The sequence below is a fragment of the Lipotes vexillifer genome, unplaced genomic scaffold (assembly GCF_000442215.2).
Source record: "Lipotes vexillifer unplaced genomic scaffold, Lipotes_vexillifer_v1.1 scaffold778, whole genome shotgun sequence".
Lineage (NCBI taxonomy): Eukaryota > Metazoa > Chordata > Mammalia > Artiodactyla > Lipotidae > Lipotes > Lipotes vexillifer.
This window is the reverse complement of record NW_006774127.1, coordinates 1,587,396-1,600,813: the sequence shown is the minus strand read 5'-3', so window position 1 is coordinate 1,600,813 and position 13,418 is coordinate 1,587,396. Positions and strand designations below refer to the sequence as shown.

The 13,418-nt window shown below is 46.2% G+C and overlaps 1 protein-coding gene across 1 annotated transcript in view; it reads right to left on the bottom strand.

Moving 5' to 3' along the window:
* The window catches only part of ZNF622 (zinc finger protein 622), a 15,025-nt gene extending 6,850 nt beyond the window's left edge, over positions 1–8,175 (bottom strand). The window contains exons 1-4 of the mRNA XM_007448890.1: positions 7,566–8,175; positions 6,645–6,893; positions 6,264–6,426; positions 1,863–1,975 (exon numbers count right to left, since the gene is read on the bottom strand). Of these exons, the coding sequence (XP_007448952.1) occupies positions 1,863–1,975; positions 6,264–6,426; positions 6,645–6,893; positions 7,566–8,175 (1,135 nt within the window). The remainder of the gene's footprint in view (positions 1–1,862; positions 1,976–6,263; positions 6,427–6,644; positions 6,894–7,565) is intronic.
* Between the last annotated feature and the right edge of the window lie 5,243 nt (positions 8,176–13,418).

Here is a 13,418-nt window from a genome sequence, read left to right as displayed (position 1 = left end):
GGGGCGCGGGGGACGGACAGAGGCAGCGCCCAGGCAAAGGCCCAGGGGAGGGAGACTGCGGGCGGGCGGGAAAGGAAGAGCACCAGACACCTGGGCGACAAAGTGACCCTGAAGGCAAGGGCTCCCCCTGGGGATTCCAGAGGGAAAAGAAAACAGACTGGTGTTTGTTTTAGAAAGAACCTTCTGGTGGTCAAGTGGAAACCAGACTGGAGACGGCCAGACAGGAAGCTTTCATGGTGACACAGATAAGGAGAAGAAAAAAGGATGTGGGAGAGTAAGAGCGGATCCTGAGAAGACACCCAGGTTTGGCTTTGGCGAACCTGAGGAAACTCTATCGCTCTGGGCAAATGTGTTGTCTACATAGCTAGGGAGTCTTTAAGCTACAGACGTCTTAAGTCCAGATGAAAATTTCTCGCAAATAGACTATACTTCTAAAATTGGATAGTCTCACTGGTGAGCAGCGTTGCTGCAAAATGAAGCCCACGTTCCTATTGATCCTACTACACGCCAGGCGCCGCTGGCAGGGACCATTTCATTCACTTTCTCAAGGTCTGTGATCTAGTCTCAGTTAAGGAAGGGGGAGCTAATGAAACTAGGGGCTAAATAAACAGTCTTAGAAAATAAGTTATTAAACTTATTTCTGACATTCTGCATCAGTATTTTCACCAAGGGAAGATGGGACTAGGTCCTCTGTGATACATTTAGGCCTGCTTTGCTGCTGCGTATTGTATAGGCCACAATATTCTGCTGCATTACAGCTTCCATCCCACTGTAGAAGAGTTATATCCTCAAGATAGGTTCTGCCTGCACTTTCCTTTCACTGTCATTGTCTAAACTGCCCTTAGCCTTAGAAGGTTATTACTCTGGGTTAAGCAGGGCCCTCTATACCTAAGCCGTGCTATTCCAGGTGGAGAGCAGCACCTCAGGGCGGCTTCTTCACGGCAGACGTCTCCATTGGCAATGTGGCCGTTCCTGCTCCCACCATCACTGCAAATCTCCCAGGCAGCGGAGACAAGTGGGGAAAGGGCTTCACTGACGAGGTCCATGATCCCGGGTAAATTACTCAACCTGTCTAAGCTTCAGCTGGCTCATACGTCAAATAAGGATAACAGAATCTAACTCAAAGGCTCGATGTAAAGCTAAAATAATATATCTGCCTGAATGTGCTAACTGCTCAGTAAATACGAGGTATTATTAGGATCTTATTATCTTATCTTATTATCTTATGTCCTTTTTAGATGCGTCTTCTGTAGCTGCCCCCATTCCTATTAGCTAAGCATAACACTGTAAGCAATACTGCACACTTCTCATATTCATGGCTTTCCTTCTTCTATTCATACCTGGGACAAAATCCTGCCATTATGAATCCTGTTCCCCAAAGGAGAAGGCAGAATTCAAACTCCAAGCCTCCCCCTACACCCAGAATACGGACAGGAAACCTGGGCGCTGTCAATCAGGTCCACCCATGCCAGACTAACATATGCAAGTCTGAGCCACCACGGAAACAGCAATCAGTTCAAGGAATAAGAGCAAAGTCAAGTTTAACAAGAAAAACTTGGATGGGGCCAAAAAACCAGATAATAAACAGAATACAAAAGGTCTATGTATTGAAAAGAAAGGCAATGACTGATTAAAGCATTACGAATCACAACAAAAGTGAGGAAAACATTGATGCAATTTAAACAAAACAGCCAAGACAGAGCTACGGGGCAACCTTCAGAGTTCACCTCGTCCAGGGTAACACAAACACACACTTGAAGCTGTAGGGTCTCTCCCCTCGGTGTGGAAGGGAAGTGATGGGAACACGCCGCTCCGATAATCTCAGCGGCATGCAGCTATGTATTCTGGACAACTGCACTTACCAGAAGGGAGGATCAGCTCCATGGTGTCGTCTTCATATTCCAAGGCCCTTTCTGACGGCAAGTCCTCAGTCTCATCAGGGTCCTCCCCTTCCTTGTGATCTGGGTAGCTACTCCTGGAACCATGGAATGGCATTAATACATAGACCAATACCTCAAATTTAACTAAAATACTGTAAACCTACTAGATAACTAAAGGGGTTAGGGGTGAGGGGTTAACAGTTGCAGCGACTACACTGAAAGCTTTTGGAGAGAAAACAATTTATTAGCATTTTCTCTGTAGTAAAGTATTCAAATGGCCTATGAATTCAAAATGGATCCCAGACCTAAATGTAAAATACAAAACTATAAAAAATCCTACAGATAATATAGGAGAAAACCTAGATAACTTAGGGTTTGGTGATGACTTTTTAGGAACGACACAAAAGGCACAGTCCATGAAAGAAATAACTGATAAGCTAAACTTCATTAAAATTAAAAACTTCTGCTCTGTGAAAAACAATGTCGAGAGAATTAAAATACAAGATTCAGACTTGGAAAAAAGTATTTGCAGAAGACACATCTGATAAAGGAAACTTCTGCTCTGTGAAAAACAATGTCGAGGGAATTAAAATACAAGATTCAGACTTGGAAAAAAGTATTTGCAGAAGACACATCTGACAAAGGACTGCTATCCAAATGCAAAAAGAACTCTAAAACTCAGCAAAAAACAATCTGATTAAAACATGGGCCAAAGACCTTAACAGACTCCTCACTAAGAAGATACACACATGGCAAATAAGCATGCAAAAAAGATGCTCCACAGCATATGTCAACAGAAAAATGCAAATTAAAACACAGAGATACCAGTATGCACCTATCAGAATGGTCAAAATCCAGAACAATGACAATATCAAATGCTGGTGAGGATCTGGGGCAACAGGAACTCTCATTAACTGCTAGTGGGAAGGCAAGAGGGTACAGCCCCTTTGGAAGAGCTGGCGGTGTCTTGCAAAATCAAACACACTCTTACCGTAAGACCCAGCAATCCTGCTGCTTGGTATTTACCCTAAGGAGTCAAATACTTCTGTCCATACAAAAACCTGCACATGAATTACAGAAGATTTATCCAAATTCTTAAAACCTGAAGAAACCAAAATGTGCTCCAATAGGTGAGTAGATAAATAAACTGTGGCACATCCATACAAGGGAGTATTTTTGGATTATACAAAAACGAAATGAGCTAGCAGGCCATGAAAAGACATGCAGGAACCTTAAAAGCATATTACTAAGTGAAAGAAGCAGTCTGAAAAGGCTACATACTGTATGATTCTAATCATACAACATTCTGGGAAAGGCAAAAATATGGAGACATTAAATATCACGGTTTTCCAGGGGTCGGGTGGAGGACAATGATGAACAGGCAGAACACAGAGGATCTGCAGGTCAGTGAAACCACTCTGTATGATATTCTAATCGTGGATACATGTCGTTGTATGCACATTTCTCCAAACTCATACAATGGACAACACCAAGAGTGAACTCTAAACTATGGACTTTGAGTGATAACTGATGGGTCAACTTGGTTCATCAATTGTAACAAATGTACCACTGGGGGATGCTGATAATGAGGCAGGCTCTGCACGTGTTGGGTAAGGAGTATATTTGAACTCTCTGTATCTTTTTCTCAGTTTTGCTGAGAATCTAAAATTGTTCTAAGAAAGAGTGAGCAAACAACCTATAACAGAATTCCTTCACCTCTGTATTTGTTTCTCTCCAGGAGGGCTGGCAAACAGAGGAAGAGGAGGAGATTGTACAGCTGGAGATGCAGCTCTCCTCAATTTAATCAATACAAAAACAAGTCCTACAACAGTGCTGAACAACAGAAGTCTCTGATGATGCAAATTTTCAGTCTGTGTGTCCACTATGGTAGCTACTTTTAAAGCACATCTGTTTTTAAGCATAGGGCTTGAAATGTGGGGAGTGCAACTGAAGAGCTGAATTTAAAAATTTTTACTTTACTTAACTAACCCAAAGAGCGACATGAGTACACCTAGGAATTGGCAAATTAGACACTCTAGTTCCAGAAGAATCTCTGTGCTTCTATAGCTGTTCACAAATACACAAGGAAAATAACTGGAGAAATGTACACTAAGGCAGATAAGCCAACAGGAACAGACAAAAGACTAGATCAGATACTTCACAAGAGATATCCAAATGGCCAGTTGATATATAAAAAGGTTCTCAACTGCATCAGTCCTCATCAGGGAAATGCAAATTAAAACCACAATGGTGGCCCCTACAGAGCCACCAAAGTGGCTATAATGAAAAACTCTCTGTCAGGACAAGTAAGAAATGAGAAATCAGGAGGAAAATGCAAAAGGACGACTTAAAAGACCAGCACTTTTCTGAACACCTGTATTAGGTAGACTCTGCACACCTGGCATGGTCATTATACACACCCGCTTGCAGAGCACACCTGTGCTAGGTCATAGGCACACTGACACTAAGAACCAGCTGTTCCAGAATTCCTAGCATGGATTCGTTGCATGATGTATGAAATATTCAAGATTCTAGGTAAAGGTGGCATAATTTCACCAACAAGTGATTGGGACAGGCCTGGTGCAGCCACCAGCTCAAGTCCCTTAGGAGACAGCCTGTGATTCAAGGGCTCTCAGGGAAACCAAGATGTGAAGCCTAACCTCCCTGCCTCTGTTCCTGAGGTAACTGGCAAAACTGAACTTCTGACCATGGAAACCACAACAAGCAAAAACAAGTTTCCAAACCACACAAACTGACAGTTTGGGCCTGAGATCTTCTCCGGGTCAGATATGTGTGTTTAATTCTGCGATACTCAGTTTCTCATCTACAGAATGAGAGGAAATAACTACCTCCTAAACAAGTGTGCTAAGAGGTATGAAGAATACGATACCGGACACAGACAGTTATCAGGTAGAGGCACGTGCAAATCCAATGCAAATGTGACCAGCTGGCTTCGCTCGACATTACAAACCAGACTTACCTAAAATCATAGAAGTCTGCAAATTCCAAAAGAGCATCCCCATCTGTGAAGAGCTTGCAGTGACTCCTGTCATTCATGTGAGCCTGTACAGCTTCCGTGGAGTAGAAGGACTTCCCCCGCTCATTGCACCACAAGCAAATCTTCCCCACACCAACTTTCTCTCCTGGAAAAAAATAAGTTGAGAAAAAAACATGAAAGCAGCTTTTTGCAGCCAGATTAGGGCTCATTGTCGATGTCCACAGTTCAAAAAACAGCCATCAAGTTTCTGATTTTCACAAAATCGGCCGGTCATTCAATCCAAGATTGAGGAGAAGCCCCAAACTAATGCCCCCCAGTAATGTGGTATTTTGTCATTCAAAAGGAAAAAACGACTGAACTTACCCAAATATTTAATCAGTCCCTTAAGATCGGAAAGATACTCTACATCAGGAATAAAGAAGCTGTGCACTTTAGTCATATGAGCCACATTCTTCGTGAGGGAGCTTGAATGATGGGGACAAAACAAGCAGTCTGTTATGGGGATGGCACCACGTGGGGTGCTTCCTCCAGCCTCTTCCTCCGCTGCCTCCTCCTCCGGGGCTGCAGCATCCTCACATTCCAGTTCCTCATCAGAATCAATATCCTCCCAGTCTGCAAGCCAGAGATTTGAAAAACAAAGTTAGCGGAAGATCTCAGTCAGCCAGTCATCCACCACACACGGGTCGGCATGGCTAAGGAATGCTTTCATCCTTCTTTTTCAGCACACAGTAAACCCCTTGAAGGAAGCACGTGCTCCTTTCCTATACATATATGAACACATGCAATCAGCGTCAGGGGGATGAGGGAAAAATAGCCCATTAAGTCAAGAAGCCTAGGTTGCTGGCTCCAGCCTCACACTGCAAGTTAGCTCGCCGATTCTGAGCACCTCAAACTCAGAGCAAAGCCATCATGACCAGAAACCCAATGGAATTAAACATTCTGCAGCACATGGCGTGAGGGTACCATGTTCTCCTTCTGCATATGTTAACAATCTCCTCCTTCGACAGAGAATGTATCCTTTCATTCGACAAACATTTACTAAGTAACTATTCCCCCCACCCCCCGCTAAGCTTTCAGTCCCTGAATGAGAACAGTGAGCTAAACACACAAAATGCCCTGTGGGGGTGCTGGCCACACCAGCCACTTCAGAAACCAAGGAAACACCCTCACGCATCACCTTCACCTGAAAACGGACACCTCCCCGCTCCAACCTCAAAGATAAACTGGAAGCTTGAGGACCAGCCCCGTCCCCCGCCCCGCCCCGCCCCCCAGACAGGCCCCCACCATCTGCATCCAGGTCGTCCTCACTCTCTTCCTCCCCGTGCTGTCTGGCCAACTTCTTCGCCTGCTGTTCAAACCACTGCAGCCTTACAAACCAGACTTACCTAAAATCATAGAAGTCTGCAAATTCCAAAAGAGCATCCCCATCTGTGAAGAGCTTGCAGTGACTCCTGTCATTCATGTGAGCCTGTACAGCTTCCGTGGAGTAGAAGGACTTCCCCCGCTCATTGCACCACAAGCAAATCTTCCCCACACCAACTTTCTCTCCTGGAAAAAAATAAGTTGAGAAAAAAACATGAAAGCAGCTTTTTGCAGCCAGATTAGGGCTCATTGTCGATGTCCACAGTTCAAAAAACAGCCATCAAGTTTCTGATTTTCACAAAATCGGCCGGTCATTCAATCCAAGATTGAGGAGAAGCCCCAAACTAATGCCCCCCAGTAATGTGGTATTTTGTCATTCAAAAGGAAAAAACGACTGAACTTACCCAAATATTTAATCAGTCCCTTAAGATCGGAAAGATACTCTACATCAGGAATAAAGAAGCTGTGCACTTTAGTCATATGAGCCACATTCTTCGTGAGGGAGCTTGAATGATGGGGACAAAACAAGCAGTCTGTTATGGGGATGGCACCACGTGGGGTGCTTCCTCCAGCCTCTTCCTCCGCTGCCTCCTCCTCCGGGGCTGCAGCATCCTCACATTCCAGTTCCTCATCAGAATCAATATCCTCCCAGTCTGCAAGCCAGAGATTTGAAAAACAAAGTTAGCGGAAGATCTCAGTCAGCCAGTCATCCACCACACACGGGTCGGCATGGCTAAGGAATGCTTTCATCCTTCTTTTTCAGCACACAGTAAACCCCTTGAAGGAAGCACGTGCTCCTTTCCTATACATATATGAACACATGCAATCAGCGTCAGGGGGATGAGGGAAAAATAGCCCATTAAGTCAAGAAGCCTAGGTTGCTGGCTCCAGCCTCACACTGCAAGTTAGCTCGCCGATTCTGAGCACCTCAAACTCAGAGCAAAGCCATCATGACCAGAAACCCAATGGAATTAAACATTCTGCAGCACATGGCGTGAGGGTACCATGTTCTCCTTCTGCATATGTTAACAATCTCCTCCTTCGACAGAGAATGTATCCTTTCATTCGACAAACATTTACTAAGTAACTATTCCCCCCACCCCCCGCTAAGCTTTCAGTCCCTGAATGAGAACAGTGAGCTAAACACACAAAATGCCCTGTGGGGGTGCTGGCCACACCAGCCACTTCAGAAACCAAGGAAACACCCTCACGCATCACCTTCACCTGAAAACGGACACCTCCCCGCTCCAACCTCAAAGATAAACTGGAAGCTTGAGGCCCAGCCCCGTCCCCCGCCCCGCCCCGCCCCCCAGACAGGCCCCCACCATCTGCATCCAGGTCGTCCTCACTCTCTTCCTCCCCGTGCTGTCTGGCCAACTTCTTCGCCTGCTGTTCAAACCACTGCAGCCGGGGAGGCTTCTCGGCCGGGTCTCGCTGCTGAGTCCCACGTCCTCCAGCGGCCACGGTCACGGGACTCCGGGACTCCGCCTCGGGAGCTGGGGCCGCCTCCTTGGGAGACGTGGACGGCTGGGCCTTGATGACCTGCTGGATGGCCGCGTTCACCGCATCCCTGTCCACACCGTCCACGCCCAGCCCTTTCTCCAAGTTCTTTTCATTCAGGATCGCCACTTTCCGACTCACCGCCTCCTTCTCCAGCTCCACGTGCCGCCGGGACCTCAGATGGTTTTCGTAGGCCTTGAAGGAGGCAAACTTCTTACTGCAGACGGTGCAGTAGGTGGCCGCGCCCTTGCTCTCCGGCTCCGCCAGGGCCCGCTGCGCCCGCACCCGCTCCTGGAAGCCCTCGGCGCCGACCGGGGCCATGCCGGCCACTTTGCGCCTCAGGTTGTAGCGGTGCCAGTCCGTCTTGTAGTGGGCCCGCTGCGCCTCCCCGTCGTCCAACAGCGCCCGGCAGGTGTTGCAGGTGTAGGTCGCCATCGCCAGCCGGGAAATAAGAGGCGAACCAAGGCAGCAGTCTAGCGACCACTGAGCGCCCTGACCCCACCAGACACTCGGACCGTAAACCTCAAGGCCCACGAAGAACCGGATTGCGAGCTGACTTCCGTACTGGATCGAATTATTTCCGGCCTGACAGGAAGTCCCGCCTCCCGACATGCAGCCACGCCCCCTCCGCGGAGTGGCCAGAGGCCCCGGGGATGTGGGAGAAGCCCGGGAGGGATCCGGCCCCGCCCAGTCGGCCTGAGGTGGGTGTTGATTGGGTTGGCGTAAGGAGGGTTGTGATTGGATGGGCTTGAGGCAGGTGGTGATTGGATGAGCCTGAGACGAGTGGTGATTGGATGGACTTGAGGTGATTGTTGTTTAGGTCTCCGCGAGGTGTGGGATCTGCGGATCCGCGTGAGCTGGGTTGACCAGAAGTAATAGGTGTTCATTGAGTCGACCGAGGTGGGTGTTGCCCTGAGTTGGGTGTGATCGACAGGCCTCGCCCCCGCAGGTTACTGTCCTTTTTGGCTGTGCTGTGAGGCGTGGTGCTGGGAAGGCCACCACCGCGCGGGACGGAGGACTGGGGAGCCGGGAGGACTGATGCGTGAGCCGCCCGACCGTCTGGATTCTCTGAGGTCCGCGCCCTGCACCCCTGCAGCCCGGGAGTGGGTGTCACGAAAGCCAGGGATGCTGGCCAGCCCGGGGGCCGGACCGGAGACTCGGGTTAGAGGCTGAGGGAACTCACAGGAAAACCGGAGACTCCCGGCCAGAACCTCTGCCTTACTGGGGCGGAAAGGGCGCAGGCGAAACTCCTGGATGGATAGTTTGCACCTCGGCGCGCAGAGTCCAGCCCAGCCGCTGCCCAGTAGAAATAGAATCCCAGACAAGTAGGTCCTCTTAAATCTAATAGTAGCCGCGTTTTCATTAAAGCGGAAAGAGAGAGGTAAGATGGCCATATTTTATTTAAGCCAGTATATCCAAAATATTATCATTTCAACATGTAATCAAGCCAGAAGATTTAGTGAGACATTTTACATTCATTTGTTGGTACTAAATCTTGGGATTCCAGTGCGCATTTTACAGTTAACAGCACACCTCAGTTCAGACGAGCCTCGTGTCCTGTACTTAGTTAACTATGTCATGTCATGCGTAGCAGCCCGGTTCTGTAGGAAGCATGAATGTTAAAGGCGTAGGGAGTTCTTACACTCGGCTGCGCAGCCTAGCTGAACAGTCCGTCCTTTTTCAGAATTGGACATTGCATGTTTAAAATCCAAGCGGCCCATAGCACCAAAGAAGATATCGACGTTTTTTAAAATGTAGGTTGTCGCATTGTTCTTCTTGCTGAAAACCTTCAGTGGCTTCCCCTGACTGGGAATAAAGTACAAACACATTCCTGCCCTGGTCTGAATGTTTGTGCCACCCCCTCAAAAAGAAAAAAAAAAATTCATATATTGACAAACGAATTCCCAAAGTGATGGTATTAGGAGGTGGCACTTCTGAGAGGTGATTAGATTCTGAGCACATAGACCTCAGAGACCCAAAAAGGGATAGAATAAGAAGTCTGAGACTAGGAAGAGGCCCCTCACCAGACCATGCTGGCACCCTGATCTTGGACTTCCAGCTTCCAGAACTGTGAGAAAAAAAAAAAATTGTTGTTTATAAGCCACCCAGTCTGTGATATTTTGTTATATAGCAGCACAAACTGACCAAGAGGACTGCCTTTCTATTCTAGGAGGCCCTACCCCTCCTCCTGACCACCTGTCACACCCCCTTCCCCACTCTGCTCACCCCACTTCAGTCACACTGACACTTGATGTTACTCTAACAAGGCTAAGCAAGCATCTTTCATCTCAGGTGCATATACTAAATCTCAGAAATTCTTTACTATTATGCTTGGATCGAGTATTGCTGTCTTGCTCCCTTACTTTGAAGGTTTCTGCCCAAATGCGTTTACAGGAGGGGCCTATCCACACCCTCTTTTCACAGTAGTGCCTACCCCCAACCCATCAGTCTTTCCTAAGCAGACCTTTTCTCAGTAGCACTGTACTAGCCATCTAGTACTCCATATCACATTACCCCAACATTTAGCAGGAAAACAACAGACTTTGCTTCTTTCCATTTCTGTTAAGTCGGAAATTTACGTGGCTCATGGACTCATGAAGTTGCAGGGGGACAGGGCTGATCATGTGACGGCAGCTGGAAGGTGTGACTCTGGCTGCAGGATCCCCTTGGAAGAGGCTCATTTACACACTGATAGCAAGAGCTTTGGGGTCCTCACTGAGTGGACCTCTACCTAGGGCTGCTTGAGTGTCCTCATAACATGGTTACTGGCTTCCCTCAAAAGTAAGCAAAGTAGAAGTCACAATATCTTTTAGGACCTAGCCTTGGAAGTCACACAGGGTCACTTCTACGATATGCTGTTACTTAGGAAAGTCAGCTCTGTTTAATGTGGGAGGGACTTTGTAAGGGCATGAATGTGGTGTCTTTGGGGACCATTTGGGAAATGGGCCACCACTAGCATTTGTTGTTTGTCCCTGATTTTCCAGTTTTAGCACTGAAAGTCTTGTATCCCAGGAAACCTCTCCATCATTTGCAAACCAGGATAGTCAGTCCCATTATAGGTTAGTCATCCACCTCCAGACTACAAGCTCCATGGGAACAGGGACTCCTTTCCTTGCAGTGTACCCCAGAGCTAGAACAGTGCTGGTACATAAATTGTTCAGTATTTGTTAAACAAACCTTTTGTAGTGTAAGTTAAGTCTGGTGCTGATTTCATTCCAGAAAACTTGATTTTTACATTACAAAATCTCTTAAAATAGCTGAGTCCTCTGGACAGATATCCATCTTAAGAAATGTAATTTGTTCAACAGGGATAAGCAAAATAATGTATATTTTCAAGCTTCTCTAAAATTAAAGCAGAGAATGGTTATATTAAGTAAAGAACTTCTGTTTTCTCTTTCCACTTATCATTCACATATGGTTCTTCAAGCATTTGTTCCTTCTTCGGGTCATTATTTCCTCCCTACCTCCTCCCATCCATTTCCATGACCCATTTCAGCATCTTTGAACTCTCCACGGGTTCTTTCCTTTTCCTCTTCAAAGGGACATTGTTTTCTCCACCTTGTTAAATTTCCCATGGGCTGCAATTCTACTGCAGTCTCCTGGAGAGCCTTCTCTTTCCTCCTAGTCTACCATACAGCACATAGAGATAATCACACTAATTCCTCTCAGCCATGTTTCCTCTTGTGTCACTCCTTGTGTTCAAGAATGGTTACCTGTTGCCCATAGAAGAAGTTTAAATTCCTCTGCCTGGTTTTCAGTATCTCCTATCACCTCCCACCCATGCTCCCTATCTCCAGGAACATGGGTGTTTTTCCCAGACTACCAAGCAATTCTCCAACACCAGCTGGGTGTCCTCAAATTCAACTCAGTTCCGACACCTTCTACCTGGAGATGAAGTCAGATCCCACAGGTTAAATGCTCAGTCCCACAAGACTGGCCCCACTTCAGAAGGCAATGCCAAGTCCAGGTTTTTACCTGTGCTTCTGACTGGCTATAAATCAGAGGTTTCCATGACCCCCTCCCTCAGGTTTGAGTAATTTACTAGAGCAGCTCACAGAAATCTGGAAACTCGTTTACTTACTAGATTACCAGTTTATTACAAAGGATATTAAAAGGTGTAAATGAACGGCCCAATGAAGAGACACATAAGGTGAGGTCAGGAAGTTCCCAAACAAGAGATTCTCTCCCTCTGGAGTTTTGGTTGTGACACCCTCTCCGCTAGGCTACCTAAGGGCTTTGCAAAAGTCACCTCATCAACATAACAAAAGACACCTTTATCACTCTCATCACTTAAGACCTTCCAAGGGTTTTAGGAGCTCCATGCCCAGAATGGGACAAAGACCAAATATCTGTATTTTGTTATAAATCACAATATCTCGTATATAATATCCTACTGGTTCTGAATTAAAACATCTGTCTTCAAGGGGATTTTTTTCTGCTTTGTTAAGGATGGTAAGAAATACACAATTAACTAATAGAATAAAGATGGGGGGCTTCCCTGGTGGCGCAGTGGTTGAGAGTCCGCCTGCCGATGCAGGGGACATGGGTTTGTGCCCCGGTCCGGGAAGATCCCACATGCTGCTGAGCGGCTGGGCCCGTGAGCCATGGCCGCTGAGCCTGCGCGTCCAGAGCCTGTGCTCCGCAACAGGAGAGGCCACAACAGTGAGAAGCCCCGTACCGCAAAAAAAAAAAAAAAAATTTAAGACAAAAACTAATAAGGTCACCTTCAAGTCAGTAGATACTACTTTCCACATTCCTATATTGCAGTGGCAACTTGATTTTTAAAGGGAAAAGTATGAAGGTGATTGGATTAGTTGAGGTTAACTTATAGGGGGTAATATAGACTATAAAACATATATTTATTAAATGATTTACAACTTCTATGACTTCTGTGTTCATAAAAATGTTAAGTAAAGCATTATGATTTTTAATAAACAATTTAAAAACATTTTACTACCTCAGTTTTTGGATATCTAGATATGCAAAGTTTTCTTAAATTAACAAGGGATTGAAATTTATAGCAAAATCTGGTTATTGCAGCATTTAAAACAGTTTGGATCAGCTGATTTGTGGATTCTTTGAAAAAAGAAAAATTAATCTACGTCAAATAAAATCAATCTTTAATATTTAGTGAAATTCTGTTAAACTATTACAAACATGATCATTCTTTTTTTAATTATTTATTTATTTATTTATTTATTTTTGGCTGCATTGGGTCTCGTTGCTGCACGCGGGCTTTCTCTAGTTGTGGCGAGCAGGGGCTACTCTTCATTGCGGTGCGCGGGCTTCTCATTGCAGTGGCTTTTGTTGTGGAGCATGGGCTCTAGGCGCGTGGGCTTCAGTAGTTGTGGCTCTCGGGCTCTAGAGTGCAGGCTCAGTAGTTGTGGCTCACAGGCTTGTTGCTCCGCGGCATATGGGATCTTCCTGGACCAGGGCTTGAACCCGTGTCCCCTGCGTTGGCAGGTGGATTCTTAACCATTGCGCCACCAGGGAAGCCCATAAACATGATCATTCTTAATGTATTTTAAAAAAATGAAAAATATTAGGTAGTGTGACATATTAGAAAGAGAATAGGCTTTGGGGTCAAACTGGCTTTTCCTCTTAGTAGTTGTGTGACTCTGGACCATTTATTTGACCCCGTCCTTCTGAGAAAAGCTCTTAACACCACTTAATTGTAG